This window comes from Carcharhinus amblyrhynchos, chromosome 35 (assembly GCF_965287045.1).
Source record: "Carcharhinus amblyrhynchos chromosome 35, sCarAmb.v2.hapA, whole genome shotgun sequence".
NCBI classification, from domain to species: domain Eukaryota; kingdom Metazoa; phylum Chordata; class Chondrichthyes; order Carcharhiniformes; family Carcharhinidae; genus Carcharhinus; species Carcharhinus amblyrhynchos.
This window is the reverse complement of record NC_137358.1, coordinates 14948465-14970288: the sequence shown is the minus strand read 5'-3', so window position 1 is coordinate 14970288 and position 21824 is coordinate 14948465. Positions and strand designations below refer to the sequence as shown.

General features: G+C 39.6%; 1 protein-coding gene across 2 annotated transcripts in view; it reads right to left on the bottom strand.

Annotated features, from left to right (window-relative positions):
• The window catches only part of LOC145361797 (myosin-9-like), a 158990-nt gene that overhangs the window by 119943 nt on the left and 17223 nt on the right, over positions 1 to 21824 (bottom strand). For both annotated transcript variants that reach the window (XM_080217776.1, XM_080217777.1), the window contains exon 2: positions 8622 to 8972. In XM_080217776.1, coding sequence (XP_080073902.1) covers positions 8622 to 8954 — 333 coding nt within the window. In that variant the 5' untranslated portion in view covers positions 8955 to 8972. The remainder of the gene's footprint in view (positions 1 to 8621; positions 8973 to 21824) is intronic.

The window sequence follows — 21824 nt, the reverse complement described above, 5'->3', positions numbered from 1 at the left end:
TATACGCTCGCAAGATCACCACCAGAGGAATAATGGGGAAGACCATTTCAAATTCAGCCCATTGCTCGTGGCAAGTTTAATCATAGATATGAGTGGATCTTTGTAAACTACTTTCTTGTCACAGGTATTCATCCAGTTGATCTCAACATTGAAGTGAATATTTTTCTTTTGTTTAGATGATTTAACAATTATCAACGGGAATTCTAAACTAACCAGTAAAATGAAAAATAATTAAGCCCAAGATGCAGTGTAGATCTCTGCTAATCTTGATGTCACAATGGGATAAATTATCCATTGGTCTTTGCTCCTACTTGTATGGAAGGGAACAAGATTAAATCCCTTAAATTCAATAGCAAGTTTTCCCATCAACTTTATCACATTCTTTTGTAGTGGCTCTGGGCTATCCATCTTTTAGCAAATAATGCTTGTAATTAAACTGAAAAACAGAAGCTTTTGTTTTACCATTCTTCCAACATCAGGTGGAGTTTTGTGCGATCTGAAAAAAAAAAAGGACTGCACAACAATGGTCCAAAATTAATTTCAAAATGTCCTGAACTTGGCACAGTTTTTCCAAACAAATGGGATCAAAATGTTTCTGCAACTAAGCACGTGTTTAAAATTGGGAATACATGCCATCTGACAAAAAGGTGACATTTTGGGTGAAGACCTACCCCCAGTTCCAATCACTTAAATGAAAAGGACTGCCTTTCATTTCTAGCAATTTGTATTTATTTCAAGTTCATGCAAATTCCACTATGAATAATAGACAATACTGAAGCAAAGTAAATAGCAAGGAAACTACAATACTTTTATGCTTAACATGGGAAAGTGAGCTTGCACACAAAGTTGCCAGTTTAAACCAAGTGTTTATATTTTAGATATAAATTCCTCTATTCTGACCCAGAGTACACTAACACTACCCTAGGTTCAATGCCAAGCATAGTATATGGGCAAGCCATGCTGACCCAGAAGGTTATAGCTTTGAATCCTCCTGCGTTGCTCTGACCTGTCTCAATGTTCATTGAGGCAGCAAGAGGGGATATAGATTGCAATAATAATTCTGGATTAATCGATTCAGCTTCTAGGCAAGTCATAAATCAGCAATTTTGCAAACTTAATTAAAATCTTCAAATGGAGAATATTTTACTTGGAGCTTTTGATCAATTCAGAATTAAAACCACTATTAGTTTGAGAATTGTTGTTTAACTTGACTAAACACAGGGCAGAGAATTTGGTGCACTTTTACTAAATTCTATTTGAGAACACTGAACAGGAAAACACTAAATTTTTGACTCCTGATTAATAGTCATTGAATCTTGTCCAAAAATCTTAACTTTGGACATCAGACAAGAACAGAAAGCATAGCTTGATTGATACATTTGTCTCTCTTAGAGAATGAAGTTTATGCTATTGTGCAAACCACGCATGAATTGCTGTTTTCAGAAAGGCACAGAATTATTCAAAAGGAAATATAGGAGACAGGACTTGGTCCCAGGTCTCAAAATTGCTCAGGATGCCTACAGAAGGCATCATCTAAATGTCCTTCCCTCAAATTTCAAAATAACATAGCCTTTGTAACAAAAGAAATTGCAAAGTGCTTACTGCAGCAGTAAACATCTATGGCAAGACATTTAATTTACCACTTGGCAAGTCTGGCAACCACTCAACTAAATCCATAGTGCAGTTATCCCTCAATTTTGTTCAAACTATTTGATCCCTGGAATGTACCCCAGCAGCTAGAGTCAACAGGATGCAAGCTGAGCTGTTCTGCAATCAGTATGTTTATGAAATGTTTTTTCCTTATTTCTTTTTAGCTGCCCAACAGTTTATTATTCCCTACTAAACACACATCTTCCTGTTCATATTTTTTAAATTAACAGAGCACCCATCAACCAGAATCTGATAAACTAGGGATAAGCAATTAACTCCTGCTCACAGCCAAAGTGGTCCTAGCTATGATTCTAACTAATCTGAAAATGAGAGGCGACCCTTAACTGTTAAACCAGAGAAATGTAAATGTTTCAACAGTGCCCATGCAAAAACCTATATTTGATTTTTACAAAAAACAGAAGTTTTACAGAAGTGTCTGAAGGTTTAATAGGTAATCATCATAAATTTTTCCTTCCTGTTCAGGCATAGGATCATACCTGATCTATCCTGAAATTTGGTTATTGTAAGTGCAAGTTTGAGGTCAATTTGGTCCAATAAAGGATGTTTCAGCAAGTGTGTAAAGATGAAAAGCTAGGTACAGTAGCAATCCAAAGGGATCCATGTACACAAAAGATTAAAATGCAGCAATTGCGTACAAAACAAAAATCAGTATCTTTCAAGAGCCGAAACAGAAAGAAGGAAGTTTCATTACAGCTTTGGATAGCATTTAGGCTACAGCTGGTGTACTGTTTACATGTCTGGGCACCACACCCAAGAAATAGATAGGCCACGGAAAAAGTGCAGCACAGATTCAGAGGACTACCAGAGCTCCAGGGGTTAATCCATGAGACAGTAAGGAGTTGTATGCCCTGAAATATAGAAAGAAACAGGTGATTTGCTTGAATTTTTTAGGATTTTGAAAATAAGGAAAAGACAAACTTTTTTGCTGGTGGAGGATTAGGGGACATAACCTTCAAGTTACAGAAGTCATTCAAGAAAGGTCAGAAAAGCTTCTTCATGCAAAACAATGATATAAAGTGGAACCTTGTCTCCCCAAAAAGCAACAGATGCTATCTCAATTTATAATTTTAAAGCTGTGATTGAGAGATTTGTTAGCCAAGAGTATTAATGTATATGGAGCTAAGGTGGATGGATGGAGTCGGGATACAGATCCGCCATGGCCTCAAAAAAATGGCAAAACATGTTTGAAGGGCTGAATGATCTACACCTGCTCATATGTATAGTGCTGCATGTCTGAAATCTTTTAATCATCATATTCTGAACATCTGCTTGACTCATAAGTAATGAAAATTAGTAAACTGAAGATGCAGTATTGATACAGCATTGACTGCTGTATAATGCTACGTAGACCTTGGCATGCTAGCGAATGGGCCCATGTATTGTAAATGCCTTTCATAGGATTACACAGAATATGAAGCACAGAAACAGAGCATTTACCCCAACCAGTCCAGGCCAGTATTTATGTTCCACTGAGCTGCTTCCCATCTTTCCTGATCTAAATCCATCATTCTGACCGTCTATTCCCTTCACCCTCCTCATGTTTATCTAGCTTCTTCGCAAACACATTTTAGACCCTTTGCTTCAATCACATTTTCACCACTGGTTGTACTAACAACGATTCCACAGGAACAGGAGGCCATTCAGCCCCTCAACCTTCTTTGCCTTTCAAATCATGACTGACATCTCAAATTCATCAACCCATCAATATGGTGCCATACCTTTTACACCCTAACCAAACAGTGCTGCTGGTGGTGGTGAGGATATTTTAAAAAAATTCAGATGCAGCCATGGGGTCAACTGGATTTGGAAAGAATGGAGGGATAATCTGTGTGTGGGAGCAGAGGGACTGAACAAGATATGGAATTTTAAGCAATGGCTTAAAAGGAAAAGAGAGAGAGGTCCAGGGAAAGAATTTTAGAGCTTAGTGCCCAGACAACTGAAGACACAGCCACCAATGGTGGACGGCTGGAAATCAGGAGATTGTGCAAGGGACCAGAATTGGAGGCACATTGCAATCTTGGAGGATTGTCATATTTCACCAATGGGCGCTAGCTGTCAATTTGATATTAGAGCTGGATGCAGTAGGTAGCACTGTATTTTGGATTTAAGTCCCATTCTAGAGTCTAGAGTGATCAGGTCTGTCACCCAAGTTGAAGCACCAAGTGCTAGCACTGAGGAAGCTGTATACTGCCAGGCACACCTTTTGACTCTGATAAAAGCTGTACTTAGCCAAAATAATTCCAGGCACATATACAGCAAGTAGGGTTACCCATGAGAAACTGAGTGGGAGACGGACTTTTACTTGCAGTTTACAAAAAAAAATGAAGGTCCATGACCATCTTGCAAAGTTGTAGTGAAAATAAATACAATGGAAGATTATCTGAGCCATGAGCAAATTGGCATAGAGTAAACAAGATTACAGTTGAATGGATGGCTCAAAGATGGGTGTCAGAGAAATGGGTTCTGATTCACTTGGCACTGGCATCAATACTGAGGAAAGAAAACCAACCACTGAGATGGCCCTCCCCTGAACGACACTGGCACCAGCACACTGGTGAACCACATAAGTAGGATTATAGAGAGGTTTTAAAAGTAAAGTGGGTGGAAGGCTTCACATGAGGGAAGATCTAGGGTGTTAAAGGACAAGGCAATAGAGCAGTGCAACAATGTGGGTAATGATAACCAGTGTAACAGGAAGGGACAGAGTGTACAAATACCAGAGTGCACCAGCAGTTAAGGTCAGAGTAGCAAAAAAAAAAATGGTAAAACAACAGAATTCACAACAAGGTGAATGAATTGATAGCACAAATCAAAATAAATATCATATGGTAGCCAATACAGAGACATGATAGTAAAGTGAACAAGATTGGGATCCTGACATTCAAGGGCATGTATCATTTCAGAAAAACAGAAAGAAAGGGGAAGGAGCTGTGTTGGTTCTGTGAATAAATGATAATATCTATACAGTGAAGATAAATCATCTTGGTTCAGAGGCTTAAAAACAGAATCAGTTTGAGTGAAGTTAAGAAAATGCAAATCAACAAAGTGGTGGGACTAGTTTATAGGCCCCGACAATAGCTACATTGTAATTTAGTTTTCATAACGACTGGATGGATCAAATTGGTAAAAGTAGTCTGGAGGATGAGCTCAGAATGCAATCAGGATTGTTTCTTAAAACAATACATTCTGAAAATTACTACAGAACAGGCTATTTTAGATTTCCAAAAGATATTGGATAAATTACTACATAAGGTTACTTAAATGGTGTTATGTAAAATTATGTTGCGGTGAGAGTTGGGATTTTCAGATTTGCAAACCAACCAGTGAAACATCATGAGGATCAACACTGTGGCCTCAACAATTGGCAATCTGTTTTTGTTTTATTCATGGGATGTAGGAGTCACTTGCTGGGCCAGCATTTGTTGCCCATCCCCAATTGCTCTTGATCAGGATGGCTTGCTAGGCCATTTCAGAGGATGCTTAAACGCCAACTATATTGCTATGGATCTGGAATCACACATAGGCCAGATTAGATATGTAAGGATGGTATATTTTCTTCCAAGTGAACTAGGATTTTTAATGACAATTGACAATGGTTTATAGTCAACGTTCGACTTTTACCATCTGCCCCATTGGGACTTGAACACAGGTTCCCGGAGCATTACCTTCGGTCTCTGAATAACTAGTCCAGTGACAATACTACTACACTACCACCTCCGCAGTGACTTGGGAGAAGGGACAGGCTAGTACAGCCAGCTTTGTTGATGATACAATGATAAGTAGGAAAGTTGTGAGGAGGATACAAAAAGTCAGCAAAGGGATAGAGATAGGTTAAGTAAATGGGCAGAAATTGACAACAGTACTACACAGAAAAGTATAATGCAAGAAAATGTGAGGTTGTTCACTTTTGGCAAGAATAGAAAACCAGATTATTATTTAAATGGAGAGAGATTGCAGGATGCTGCAGTACAGGGGTATCTTGATGCCCTCATGCATGCATCACAAAAAAGTCATGCAGGTACAGCAAGTAATTAAGGCAGCAAATGGAATGCTTGTTTCTTTGCAAAGGGGATGGAGTACAAAAGTAGGGAAGTCTTGCTATGTATGCACAGGACATTGTTAAATCCACATTCAGAGTACCTCTACACAATTTGGTCTCCTTACTCAAGGAAAGACATACTTGCATTGGAAGTAATTTAGAGAAGATTCTCTAAGCTGATCCCTAGGATAAAGGGATTGTCATGAGGCAAGGCTGAGCAGCATATATTCATTGGAGTTTAAGAATGAGAAGCGATATCATTGAAACAAAAGATTCTGAGGGGCTTGACAGGCTGTATGCTTTTGGAGAGGGGGGTGGTTTGGTTCACCCACACAAAATGTTTGGCACCCTTATACAGCAAAGGATATCAAAACACAGGAAGAGCTACATGATTGATATCCAGTTTAAAAGGCATCATTTATCAGGAAAAAACAAGCGAATTGAGGTTGTTTACACCAAAACCAAATGTAGATTGAAGATTGTAACCAATTTCTTTAAAATAATGAGAACATAAGAAATAGGAGCAGGAGTAGGCCATCCAGCCCCTCGAGCCTGCCCCACCATTCAATAAGATCATGGCTGATCTGTCGTGGCTCAGTTCCACCTTCCCATCCTCTCCCCATAACCCTTAATCCCCTTGCCTATTAAAAACCTAGCAACCCGCATCTTAAATATATTTAGCGAGGCAGCCTCCACCACTTCAACGGGCAGAGAATTCCAGAGATTCACCACCCTTTGAGTGAAGAAGTTCTTCCTCAACTCCGTTCTAAACCCCCCCCCCCCCCCCCCCCCTTACCTTGAGGCTGTGCCCTCTAGTCCTACTGTCCTTTCTGAGCGGGAAGAGTCTCTCCACCTCTATCCTATCCATCCCATTCATCATCTTATACGTCTCAATGAGATCTCCCCTCATTCTTCTTAACTCTAACGAGTACAAGCCTAGTTTATTCGGCCTCTCCTCATAGTTCAACCCCCTCAACTCTGGTATCAGCCTAGTAAACCACCTCTGCACTCCCTCCAAGGCCAAAATATCCTTGCGCAAGTGCGGCGACCAAAACTGCACACAGTACTCCAGCTGCGGCCTCACCAGTGCCCTGTACAGTTGCAGCAAGGCCTCCCTACTTTTATATTCAATCCCCCTCGCTATGAAGGCCAGCATCCCATTCACCTTCCTGACCAACTGCTGCACCTGCAGGTTGGGTTTTTGCGACTCATGCACAAGGACCCCGAGGTCCCTCTGCACCGTCGCCTGCTGCAGTTTTTCACCATGTAAGTAATAGTCCTTCCTACCATTATTCCTACCAAAGTGGACAACTTCACACTTGCCAACATTAAATTCCATTTGCCAGTTCCTGGCCCATTCGCCCAGCCTACCTAGATCCTTCTGCAGACTTTCCACACCCTCCGCACAATTTGCCGTTCCACCAAAGTTGGTGTCATCAGCAAATTTCGACACCATACACTCGGTTCCCTCCTCCAGATCATCTATATAAATGGTAAATAGCTGAGGCCCCAGCACCGACCCCTGGAGCACTCCACTAGTCACCATCCGCCAATCCGAATAGCACCCATCGACCCCCACTCTCTGCCTCCTATTTGACAGCCAATCCCCTATCCACACTAACACCCTACCCCCAACTCCATGCCCCCTGACCTTCTGTAATAACCTCTTGTGCGGCACCTTATCAAACACCTTCTGAAAATCAAGAAACACCACATCCACCGGCTCTCCTCTATCCACCGCCCTAGACACATCCTCATAGAACTCCAATAAATTCATCAGACACGACTTCCCCTTAACGAAACCGTGCTGCATCTGCTCTATCAAACAATTCTCAATTGCCTCGCTATTTTCTCCTTGATCACGGATAATGGATAAGATTCAGCCCAAAATGGAGAGCTTATTTGATTTAGATTGATAGAGGACCACCAGGGTCATCGGTACAAGAATAGTTAAGAATGAGAGGGGTTTTTCATGAAAACGTATGAAATTGCGAAGGGGCTTGACAAAAAGGATGTTGTAGAAGGACTTATTTGAATGAAGCTTCTTGGCCAAGAGGTTTAGAACTAGGGATCAGTTTCAGAATAAACAGTGAGCCATTTAGAACGAATAATTTTTTTTCTCTTAAAGAATTGAGTGTCTTTGAAATTCTCTACCTAGCAAGCGAGATGCTCAGTTGTTGAGTATATTCCAGGCAGAGATCAACAGGAATGAAGGGGCATTGGCACAGTGCCAGAAGATGGAGTTGAGGTGAAAGATCAGCCATGGTCTTTACTGGTTGGGGGAGCAAGCTCAAAGGGTTAAATGGTCTACATCTGCTCTTACAGATTAGAAAAGCAGAGATGGATTAGGTGCCGGGAAGTACTGCTATCTGTAGTATCTTGCAAATGGGTTGATAGCTTATGGAACAAATGTGGATTTGCTGTGTTCCTTTAAAAAGGGGCTTAAGTTGCTGATATTGGAAGACATGTGTTACAAAAGGTAGCTGGGTTAACTGGGACTCACGATACCAGTCACCATGCAGCTCGCTTAATTGCCTTCAGGGGTTGAAAAGAAATTAGCCAAGTTTTTCTTCTAAACTGGGTTGTTTCTTCCCCCAATCTTGTAGTCTACCAATCTAATGCAAATAAGCAGTCCATTTGGAGAGAATCTTATTCCTTGAAGAAATAGACATTCAATTTATATTTTTCAGCATAAAAGTTCCAATTCCCTTGTCCTTTGATGGTGACTGTTTCACTGAGAATGGAACAAGCATGACATCAATGTTCTTTTTTCCTTTCTGGTATGCTCATAAATCAGATATATTTAGAATACAGAAGGAAAAATAAATACTGAGATGACAAAGTTAACCACAATAAACAAAAAGTCATAAGAATTGACAAAATTGAGCAATATTACAATAAAAATACTTACATAGATTAGCCCTGAGTAATAACGTTCTTTCAAATTGTGCAGCACAGAAGCTTCATTCAAACAAGTCAGCTCTGCCATGTCTTCCACCTTGGAGAATTTGGGTGGGTTCATCTTCTGGATGTCGTCCTTGTTGACTTTGACTTTTTTGCCATTTTCCACCAACTCAAGTACTGCCTCATCGCCAATTTCCTCTTTGAGACTGGCAGCCTCAAACCCATGACGGTCTGAGGGTACCCACACCAGTTTTTTTGCTGCCCAGTCAGCCTGTGTCAATGGGTTATTGATGAGATTTTTGTCCACATAGAGATATCGCTCTGCATCCCGTTGAGCCATTATGACTGAACTGGAGACCTGTAATTTAAAAAAGTCAGGTTACTCTTCCATGAGTACAAGAAATTCGTGCTGAACGGGAAAATGAAAAAATGAAAATTTCTTGAACTGACTAAAAAGGAGCTAAAGAGATAGTAGGGGCATTGTTATAATCTTGCAAAATTCCTCTCAATTACGGAAAGTATCCAAGCAAATTGGAAAATAGCAAATGTAGCACCTTTCTTCAAAAAAAAGGGTGGCACAGTGGCTAGAACTGCTAACTCAGCACTGGGACCAAGGTTCGATTCCAGCAAGATTTGGTCTCTTTATTCAGGAGGATATAATTGCACTAGCAATTCATGGTTCATGCAACTCATTCCTGGGATGAGGGGTTTATAAAGAGGTCAAACAGGTTGGGCCTATACAATTGAAATTGAGACAAATGAGGGGTGATCTTATTGATCTCCTTAGGTGACCGTGTGGAGTTTGTGGGTTCTCCACGTCTGCATGGTTTCCCTCCAGGTACATGGTTTCCCCTCTGCCCCACAGTCAAAGACGTGGAGGTTAGGTGGGTTAGCCATGGCAAATGCGTGCGGTCACTGCATAGGGCCTGGCAAGATGCTCTTTTGGAGAGTCAGTGCAGATTCAGTGGGCCTGACGGCCTCTTTGCGCTGTAGATGCTCTATGGAGACAGGAAGTGGGAAACTATAGGCCAGCTAGCGTAACATCTGAAATTGTGATTATTAAGGAGGCTGTAGCAAGATACTTAGAAAATCATAATCAAGCAGAGCAAATATGATTGTGCAAAAGAGAAATCATGTTTAACTATGTTATTAGAGTTGGTTGAGGAAGTAATAAGCAAAGTTGATAAAGGGGAACTTAGAGATGTGGTGTACTTGGATTTCTAAGACATTTGATAGGTACCACAAAGATCACTTCATAAAGTGAAGAGCATGTGGTAGAGGGGATAACATTAGCATAATAAAAAATTGGTTAGCTAACAGGAAGCAGCAAGTAGGGTTAGGGAGGGTCTTTTTGGCAAGCTGTAATTCATGGAATGCCATTAGGATTAATGTTAGGGCCCTAACTATTTACAATGTACATCAATGACATGGATGAAGGGACCAAATGTCTGGCTGTTAAAATTGCCAATGTTGTCAAGAGAAATTAGAGTGCTTGCAAAGGGATTTAGATAGTTTTGAGCGTGGGCAAAAAAAATTGGTAGATGAAGTATAAAGTGGGAAAATGTGAACTTTTGGCAGGAAGAATCAGTATATTATTAACTTGGAGAGACTGCAGTGCCTGGCTGGAGAGAGGGATCTGGGTGTCCTGGTACATGAATCATAACGTGGAATACTGTGCAAGATTTGGCCTCTTTATTCAAAAAAGATGATAAAACTGCATTAGCAGTTCAAAGAAGGCTCATGCAACTCATTCCTGGGACGAGGTGTTTATAAAGAGAGGTCGGGCCTATGCAGTTGAAGTCGAGACAAAATGAGGGGTGATCTTATTGAAACATACAAGATCCCAAAGGGGTCTCCTTCACATTGGAGAGACTAAATGCAGACTGGTTAATCACTTTGCAGAACATCTTCACCCATCTCTTAAGCATGACCCCAACCTTCTTGTTGCTCACTACTCTAACTCAGCATCTTGCTCTCATGCCCACATGTCTGGCCTTGGCCTGCTGCAATGCTCCAGAAAACTGGAGAGGCAGCACCTCATCTTCCAATTAGAAACGTTATAGCCCTCAGGACTCAACACTGAGTTCAACAACTTTAAACTGTGACATTTCTACTCCATCTTAACTTTTTTTTTTGTAAATTGTGTCCCAATTTGGGACTTTAAGAATAGGCCGATGTATTTGCTGAGAATGTGCCGTAACGTATAAACATGCTGTGGACTTCTCAGTTGCATCAGTAGAGATACCTTACCTGTAGGTTAGAGTATTAGTTACCTATGTTTGGTCTCTGCCTATTTTAGTGTGTTTGGTGAAAATCTTAAAATACAAAATCTTATTGCATGATCTTCTGAACAGGTCACTGAGAAATTCATAACTTAAAATTTATTGGTGTCTATGGGGATTATAATGTGGTGAATGCATTTTGACAGTGCTCTTACGGGGAGTGTTGCAGGACTTTGACATGTTGACAGTGAAGAAATGGTGATATTTCCAAGCAAGGATGGTGCATAATTGATATGAAGTTCATGATCATTTGCCACGCCAACCCTTCTAGGAAGTAGAGGTTGCATGTTTGGGAAGTGTTGTCAAAACAGCCTCAACTACAGCATTTCTTCCAAATGGTACAAATTGTTACTGTGTGATGGCGGATGGAGAAAATTTGGATTTCTGCACCCTTAAAATATTTGGTGCTTTTCTTTAAAAGCTTATTGTTAGTATATTTGCAAAGTTCTCCTTATCACACCTCTATTTTACAAAATTGAGGGGGAAACTAGAGAATTACAAGTCCTCTGGACTAACGTGTGTGTTAGGAAGTTGCTAGGGTTCATACTTAAGATCGTGATTAAACATGTTCAGAATTTTCAGCCGAGAGAGAATCAGTACGGATTTGTCAAGAATTTGGTCATGCCTGTTGAATCTGAATGTTTTTGAAGAGATGATTAAAGTAGTGACAACGAAACGTATTTGGATGGACTCCCAGAAAACATTTGAGAAAGTCCTTCCTCAAACCACTAGCTAAAGTTGAAGCTCATTGGATTGAAATGAGATTATTAACCTGCTTAGGGAATTGATTGAGTGCAAGGAGATAATGAGCAGGTACTGTGATAGGCAGAACGTAACTAGTGGTGTCCCACAAGAATCGGTGTTTAGACCTCAACCAAATGCTAATCAACCAATCCACTGTCTAGAAGGTATCAAACATCTCAAATTGCACTCATCCAGACAAATGGGAATTATTCCATCGCACTCCTGATTTGTACTAGATGGTAGAATGGTTATGGAGTCAGGTGAATCACTTGTCACAAAATTCCCAGCCTCTGATCTGCTTTTGTAGCCAGTGTGTGTGACTGGTCCAATGAGGTATCTGATGAGTGGTAACTCCCAGATTATTAATGTGGGAGAAATGAGCAATGGTGATGCTATTAAATGTCAAGATTAGACTCACTCATGGTGCAGTCATTGTCTGGTACTTGCATGGCACAATTATTGCTTGCCATCTATCAACCTGACCTGCTGCATACAGACAAGAGTACTTTGTTATCTGAGGACTTTGGGAAGGGAACTGAACATTGAACAATCAGCAGCATTCCCAATTCTGACCTCAAGGCGGAGGGGAGGTCATTAAAAAAGTTGTAGGTGGTGGTTAGGCCCAAGACAGTGTCCTGAGAGACTCCTGCAACAACATCCTGGAACCGAGATAATTGGCGTTCAACTACAAAAATCATTTTTTTGTGCTAAGCATGACTTCAACCAATGGAGTCCTTCTTAATTCCCACTGACTTGAATTTAATGCCATGCTTGGTAAAATGCTGTAATGAGGTCTAAAGAAGTGAAGATTCATTTCTGACCCGTTTGATTATTTTCTGAACCTGCTCAGAATATTTTAATGATCTGCATTCCTGAAGCACCACGTCTCATTGGATCTATACTACATATTGCTTCTCACCATTTAGAAAATATCCCACTCTATCCCATCTCCAATGCAATGATCTCACATTGGTCTCCATTGAAATTCATTTACCACAGTTTTAAACATTCACTTAATTTATTAGTATCACTTTGTAATTTTACTTTCCCAACTACTCTGCTTCACCACCTATCTTTGTATTAGACAAATTTGGATGTGGTTGACATTTAAGCTGGTAATAAATATACTAAACAGTTGAGGCCCAAACACCTTGTGGGATACCATGTGTTACGTCCTGCCCACAGTACCTGCTCATTATCTCCCTCCTCTTAACCAATTCCCTAAGCAGGTCAATAATCTCATTTCAATCCAATGAGTTTCAACTCTGGTTAGCGGTGAACTCTCCATTCACCTGACGAAGAGGGAGTCCCCTCGAAAGCTTGTGAGTTTACTATCAAATAAATCGGTTGGGCTAAAACCTGGTGTTGTCAGACTTTTTACTAGCGGTTTCTGAGGCAGGATTTTCTCAAATGTTTTCTGGAAGTCCATCCAATACATTTTGCTGTCCACTACTTTAATCATCTCTTCCAAAACATTCAGATTCAGCAGGCATGACCTAATCCTTGATAAATCCATGCTGGTTTTCTCAGCTGAAAATTTTAACCATGTTTAATCACCTTAAGTATGAACTCCAGCAATTTCCCAACATAGATATTAAACCAAAGGATTTATAATTCCTTAGTTTCCCCCTCAACTTTCTTATATTGAGGTCTAATAAGGAGAACTTTGCAAGCTTATATCTAGGATATTTGGAAAGAAAAGCACTAAATATATATTTTAAGGGAGCAGAAATCCATTCAGAAAACAGATCTTGCAACTTCAACATTTATTATCTCCTTTACAGCTTTATTTATGGCTAATTCCCCTCAGTAATAGAGCAATGTTTTGTTTGCTTAGAGCTTAAATTACAAATTAATGTCTATTGCACCTGTTTTCACATAACATTAGTTTATATTCTCAGCCATGTCAACATTTCCAGGCTGAAGTACTCCCTCAGTACTATACTGAGCTATTAGTCAATTTATTAACCAGGGTTCTTCTCATTTGCTCCAGATATCCTTACAAACCAATGCAATAATTGGGAAAATGGTCCCAGCTAGACAAGCAGCAATAAGTTCACCAGGACTCTGCTGGTAAGCTGTACAATTTCAGGTACATAACTTCCAGTATACTTTAATATTGGTTTGAGGATAAGTGCACTGAAGCACTTTGAATTTAGTTACATCAGGTGCATGAAAGAAAATAAAGATCCTACTAGAAACTACTGGGTAGCAACTGAACATTTGCACAGACATGAACTGTCCAATGACAGGCTGCATGGATTTGTAAAGGACAAATGTCTAATTTGTCTAACATGTCTAATCAACATATGTATTATTTTTACATGTTTGTTATTGTGCTATATAAAGGGAGTTTCTAAGAATGATGGACTTCCAAAAGACATCAAAGCTTTCACACAAGTGACTTTGCAAAACTGAAAGCATATGAAATTTAAGGCAACACTTAACATTGATTATGTAGTAGAGTAAACACAGTAGGGTAAACTGTGTTTACCCCAGTCCAATCCCAGCATCTCCACATTATGTAGTAGGAAACAGACAATAATGAAAATGGGTAGGATGCATTTAACAATGACCCTCAGGGATCTGTATTAGGGGCTGGACTTTACATTATGTTGATCACTTTGATGAAGGATTGGAGTACCATATATATCCAAGTTTCTAAACATCAAGTGCTCAGTCACTTTTGTAGATGGCAGTACAAGAATTTTTTCATTCTTTAATAAACGTGGATATTCCTGGCAAGACCAGCAATTACCCGTCTCCAATTGCCTTTGAACTGAGTGGCAGGTTAGGCCATTTTAGAGGGCAGTTAAGAGTCAACTACATTACTGAGCGTCATATGTTTGATTTGATTATTGTCACATAAGAGTGAAAAGTATCTTGTGCACTGTACAAAACATACCGTACATGTAGAGAAAGCAAGAGGTTGAATTAGAGCATTGCGACAGAGTTTAAGAGAGTTAGAATAAAGTTTTAGAAGCATAGAACAAGAGTAAAAGATAGTATTAGAAGGTATGCTGGGCACAACTTGCGAGAAGTTGCCTCACTCCAGTGTCATCTTGAGATGAACAGGAGACGTAGGCCAAAAATGGCAAAGATTGCAGATTTCCTTCCCTGAAGGACATTAGTGAACCAACAATAGTTTCATGGTAACCATTACTGAGACTAGCTTTCATTATTAATTGAATTTAAATTCCACCAGCCTGCCATGGTGGATTTGAACCAATGCCTCCAGATTATCAGCTTGGGCCTCTGGATTATTAGAACAGTGACATTGCCACAATGTATCCATCTTCCCAAAAGGACACTGCTTGATTGGGAAGATGAAACTGTGCTTAGTGAAGTTCTATCTGGAAAAGGTGAGAGGCCATCCAAATTGGGCTAAGTTAGAGTATTTTCTGAATGGTGAGAAGTTAGGAACTGCAGAGCAAAGAGGTTTAGAGTCCAGGTACAGAAAAATACCTAGGAGACATAACGTAACCAATAGGGTTAGTGGAAATTTAGTGTTTATTTCAAGGGGTGGGAATACATAAGGATGAAAGTTGTGATACAACTGTGTAAAACTCTGGTTAGCTACAATTCAGTTTTGGGCACCGGATCTGAGGAAGGATATACTGAAGGGGTTGCACAATCTAGGCTTGTAACCCATGTAGTTTATGAAAAAAATAAGAGGTTCCTACTTAGTGTTTAAGATGATTTATAAGATTTAATCAGAGAAAAGAAAAAAGGCAGAAACTGACAGACCACGTAAATACGGGTAAGTGAGGCTAAATATGTTGGTGGGCAAAATTGAAAAAAATTAGGCATGCATTAAGTGTCACTTAGGAAGACACGCATTAATCAAGTGCCATCAGCATGGCTTTATGAAGACATGGTTATGAGAAGGTAACGAGCAGGAACAACGAGGGTGTAAGAACATAAGAACTAGGACTAGGAGTAAGCAATTCAGTCCCTCAGGTCTGCTCCATCGCCATTCAATCATGGCTGATCTTGTCTGGATTTCAAATCCACTTTTTCCCAAGGCAGAAATGACAATTATGAGGGGCACGAGTTCAATGTAAAGGGGGAAGGTTCAGTAGAGATGTACGGGGCAAAGTTTTTTTGTTATATATACAGAGGATGGTGGGGGCCTGGAATGTATTGCCAAGTGAGGTGGTTGAAACAAACATTAGCAACATTTAAGACTTATCTGGATAGACACAAGAACAGGTGGGAAAAAGTCAGATACAGGCGGTTGGCCAAGATAGGACAATGTTCGGCACGGGCTTGGTGAGTCGAAGGGCCTGTTCCTGTGCTGTACTGTTTTGCTCACTTTCCTGTCTGTTCTCCATATCCTTTCAACCCACTACTAATTAAACATCTGTTTTATCTCAAATTTACTTAATGTCCCAGTGTCCACCACACTCTGGGGCAGTGAATTCCACAGATTCATGATCCTTTGAGAGAAGTAATTTCTCATTTGTTTTAGATCTGCTGCTGCTTATTCTGAAACTATGACTCCTTGTTCTAGATTACCCCACAAGAGAAAGAATTCACTCTATGTCTACTTTGTCAATACCTTTTATCATATATATCTCAAATTGGCTAAAATACCTTCTATCCCTGCCTCCAAGTCATGAATCTAGATTGTTAATAGTTGGGGCCCCAAGGACCAGACCTTGTGGCACCCCACCAGTTACATCTTGCCAACCAGAAAAAGATGCATTTATACTGACTCTGTGCCTTCTGTCAGTTAGTCAGTCTTCTATCCAATCTAATAAATTACTCCTAATCCCACGTGATCGTACCTTGTGTAGTAATTTGCTGTGCAGCACCTTATCAAACATCTCTCTGAAGTCCAGATATACTACATCTACAGGAACCCCATTATCCACTTGGCTTGTTACATCTTTTAAGAACTCTAACAAATCAGTCAAACGTGATTTATCCTTCATAAAGCCATGACAATTCCAATGGATTGCATTTTGACTTTCCAAGTGTCCTGTTATTGCTTTCTTAATAATGGATTCTAACAGTTTCCCAACAACAAAATATTAAATTAACTAATCTTTAGTTTCCTACTTTCTGCCTCCCTCCCTTTATGAATAAGAGTGTTACATTAGCATTTTGCCAATCCACTACTTTCATGCATCCAGGGAATTTGGGAATACTTTAACCGATGAATCCACTATCTCCGCTGCCATTTCCTTTAATATGCTAGGATGTGGACCATCAGGTCTGCCTTCAGTCCAAATAGTTTGAGTGCTATTTCCCTATTGATGTTTGCTCCAAGTTCCTCCCTTTCTATTTCCTCTATTATTGTTCCTATTGGGATGACACTAGTGTCCTCCACTGTGAAAACTGAGGCAAAATATTGATTTAGCATCACTTCCATTTCTGCATTCCCCACTATTAACTCCCAGTTTCATCCTCCAAGGGAGGAACGTTCACTTTAGCTACTTTCTTCCCTTTTGTATACTTTAGGAGCTTTTGCTATCCTTTGGGCAGCACAGTGACACAGTGGTTAGCACTGCTGTGTCTCAGCACCAGGGACGCGGGCTTGCTTGCTGGGTTGAGTCAATGGCTGTGCGCAGTCTGCACTTTCTCCCCATGTTTACATAGGTTTCCACCGGATGCTCCAGTTTCCTCCTACAGTCAGAAAGATGTGCTAATTAGATGCACTGGCTATGATAAATTCTTCTTCAGTGTACCCAAACAGATGCCAAATGTGGTGATTTGGGATTTTCACAGCAACTTCACTGCAGTATTAATGGAAGCCCACTTGTGACATTAATATTTTGCTAGTTTTCTTTCACAATTTACCTTTGATCTTTTTATTACTTTAGATACCCTTTGATGATCATTAAAAGCTTCCAATCATCCAGTCTGCCACTAGCCTTTGCAATATTCTTTGCTTTAGTTTTTGTCTTTGTGTTATCTTTAACTTCCTTGCTTAGCCATGGATGTTTTGTCCCCTCTTACAATTTTTTTCTTCCTTTCTGGAATATATTTCAGTTGAGAGAAATTGAATATCTCTTTAAACTGCATTTTTCATGTAGTCTTTCTGGATTTTGGCAAGGCTTTGGACATGGTCTGACATGACACTAGTCACAACAATAAAAGCCCAGAGGATCCAAAGTGACAAGTTGGATCCAAAATAGAGTCAAGAGTAGAAAACAAAAGGGTAATGGCTGTCAAATGCTTGTGTGACTGGACAGCTGTTAATATCAGAGTTCCTACAAGGTTTATTCTAGGTCCCATATTGTGTGTTGTATTTATCAATTATTTAGACTTAAAATAAAAGGGGCCATGATCAAGAGCTTTGAAGATGATACAAAAATTGGTTGTGTGTGAACTTTAAGAACTATTGACTTCAGGAAGTTATCAAGAGTAATTATTTCCCACTGCAACGTAATTGCAGTGGAAAATAATTGCTAGGATATTGACAAGTGTGGAGGAATTTTAGAACGCATGCCCACAAATCCCTGAAGGTAGCAGGACAGGTATTTAGGGTGATTAAAACAGCATAGAATACAATAGCTGGGAGTTTTTTGTTGGAACCACATGAAACACTAGTTAGGCCACAGCTAAGCGTACTGTATATATTCTGGTCACCACAAAGGACATGACCACATTGGTGGGTACACAAGAGCTTTATAAGGATATTGCCAGGAATGGAGAACTTTAGCTATGAAGAATGATTGGATAAACCAGGACTGACTTTTGCAGTCAAGGCAGAGTGAAGATTTTAATTTGTATATAAAACTGAGGGATCTCGCTAGTGAATCAGAACACAATTCCCTTAATCTAGGGGTTGGGAGAGGAATTAGGGGGGCAGATGAGGAGAACTTTTTCATTTAAGTGATTTAAACAGTTTTTTAACAGGTAATTTCTTACCTGACTCAGTGCTCCTTCACTCCGCCCACTCCAGCAAACAACGGATAGGTTTTTGATAGGCAAGGGGATTAAGGGTTATGGGGAGAGGGCGGAAAAGTGGAACTGAGCCACGACAGATCAGCCATGATCTTATTGAATGGCGGGGCAGGCTCGAAGGGCTAGATGGCCTATGCCTGCTCCTATTTCTTATGTTCATCCAGATGGAGATCTGGAACGCACTGCTTGAAAAAAAATGATGGTGGCAGATGTTCTCATCACATTTATGGATATGAACTTGAAGCCATAACGTAAGGCTATGGAACGAGCTGGAAAATGGCATTAGGCTGGATGGCTTTTTGTCAGCTGGTAAAGATGATGGGCTGAATGGGTTCTTTTTAATGAAATAATTTTTTTAATAACTATTTCCTTCAGTGAGAGTCTAAAACAAGGGGTAATTAAATTTAAGACAGTTCAGATGTGGTATCAGTGGCAATGACAATCTGAGACGAAGGGCAAGGGTAATGGCAATCTGGAATACTCCCTCACTTGGTCAATTGAAAAAATTCAAAAAGAGGCGGACACTTTTTTAAGACTTCAGTATTGCAGTGGATGGAACAAAGGTGGGCAAAATGGAGGTCTATTACATGGCAACCATAAAGTATTGACATAACTGGCATAACTGATTCAAGTCCGAATTGAGCTGTAATCCTGGAGTGAACTCAAACACACCACCTAACAGAAGCTAGAACTGAACTAAGTTAATCGTAAAATCAAGTGCCCAATCCTCAAATGGAAACTCCACATTCATTCAACAACTTGGGAGATTCAAACTCCAATGGGTTCCATGATCTTGTAAGAAGGCTCACAACACCAGGTTAAAGTCCAACAGGTTTATTTGGCAGCACAAGCCACTAGTTTTCAGAGGACTACTCCTTCATCAAGTGAGTGGGAGTTCTGTTCACAAATAGGGCATATAAAGTCACAAACTCAATTTACAAAATAATGGTTGGAATGCAAGTCTTTACAGGCAATCAAGTCTTAAAGGTACAGACAATGTGTGAGGAGAGAGTTATTTAAATCTCACTAACTGTCCTGGCTGGAGACAATACACATCTCTTTAACCTGTGCTTAACGCTCTCTCCACTCATTGTCTATACTTTAAGACTTGATTACCTGTAAAGACTTGCATTCCAATCATTATTCTGTAAATTGAGTTTCTCTTTATATGGCCTGGTTGTGACCAGAACTCCCACTCACCTGAAGAGGCAGTGCTCCAAAAGTTAGTGGCTTGCGTTATCAAATAATCTGGCGTTGAGAAACTTAACACTGTTTACCCCAGTCCAATGCCGGCACCTCCACATCATGGTTTATGACCTCAGACCAAAATAAATTCAACGTTATAACCAACATGTATTTTCAGTTCTGACTTTAAAATCAGATAATAGAAAGTTTTAAGTACTATAAATGGAAATATGATCTTGGTTAATGTACACTCAACAAACAAAAGCTTTCACATTCAAACTACATTAATATCCTGATCTCTAAATATCCTGAAAACTTTAAACTGGGTGTAAATATCAAAATTAGGTTCAAGTTGCAACAGAATTTTGTTTGCCCTGAAATGTCTTTTTTTTCCTCCAATATTAATAAACTTGCAAGCGTGACCATTGCAGCCAGAAGTACATTTTACCTGAGGCGCAGCAAACAATTATGCAAAGCAACAGAATTTTAGATCACTCTCCAATTCATTTAATCCGCAGATAAAATATAAATGCATTTCTGCCGCATTAAGCTTACTGTGAATTGATCACAAGATTACACAAGGCGAGTCTAATAACTAGTTTTTTGCTCAAATGCATATTTCAGCTAGGAATAAATTTGAAACAGTTGTTTGAATGTTTTTATTTACTCTATTAATTTGTTATGGCCATTGTGTATTAGAAAATTTTACTTGACATAACTTAGGAATCTTTCCACGTACTCACTCTCTTAGTACAGTGAAATGGTGGATCTCAGATACAAATTTCCACACATTTGAAGATATTCATATACTAAGACTACTTTCCAATTTTCAGTCCTCTCCTTTTTGCTACACTAAATACTTAACCCACCCGGGGTGGGGGCTCTACAAAAAATGAAATGCACATTTCTGTACTTAGACATAGTGGTGCTCATCTGTAAGTAATATTGCAAATACTTGGATTACAATACAAATGCAGCATAATTCTGGTGAATGGCAGGAGAATCCTCTTAAACCAAATACCAGTAGCAGTATTCCACTAATAACTACAAACTCAAACATTAAAGAACATACTGCTAGTCCAATTACTTTGACCATGAAGTTTATTCATTAGTTTAAGCAAAATCTAACTTTTCCATAGATCAATAATCTTTCAAATTATGGTGTGGAGAAGTTCTTTGACTGTCAGGTTGTGTTACATATAAAATCTTGATTTCACAATGGTCTTGTTTTTTTAAATACCAGCTCAATTTATTTGACAAGACCTACAAATGATTCATTCTATCCACTGGGTCCTCAAAAACTAGTCGATGGATTCCAGAAGCAAGTGCTTTTTAATCCAAGTAACAAATGCAAAAACGAGAGAACTAGTCAATTTTCTCAATCAATGTAGCCTGGGAATGATTAGGGGATTGTTGCACTCCTAGCACCACTGCAGCAGAGTTAAATCAACATAAATTAGGATAAGAATCTATTAACTGCCTGGACTACACCAATTCAGCTACTCACTACCTCAATGAGACAGTTGGAGCATGCAAGGATAATTGAAGTCACCCGTCCTCAATAAATCTGTTTTGCTGACTCCCGTGAACTGCTTAAAAAAAGATTTCAAATGTGATGTATTGCATTTCTAGTACAGTGAAAGATGGATGCATTATTGACCGTGAATTGAAAACAATGAAAGCACTGATGATTAAAAGGCGACAGCAAGACAAAAAAAATCAGCTTCCCAAATGGCTGAAAGGGAGCATGATGGGAAGAGGCAGCGTCTTGCCGGTGTGAATGCCACATTAGGCCTGCTATATTGCAGCTTTGCACAAGATTACATACCAAAATGTTACAGAAATGTTCTAGTTCTCAAACACCTTCAAAGCAGCTGTATAAAAAGTAGATCCTCTGGCAAACTGAGCCACCCAGTGGGATGAAAAATCTGGAGACTCTGAATTGAAATTAGAGCTCCTCAGTCTACAGACTGCAGTTACAGCTGACACCTGCATTCATTAAACATTTCCGAGTACAGGTCAGAATAAATTTCCAAAGTTTTTCTGCAAAATAAAGCATTTGCAGTCTAGCAACGTAGCAGTTA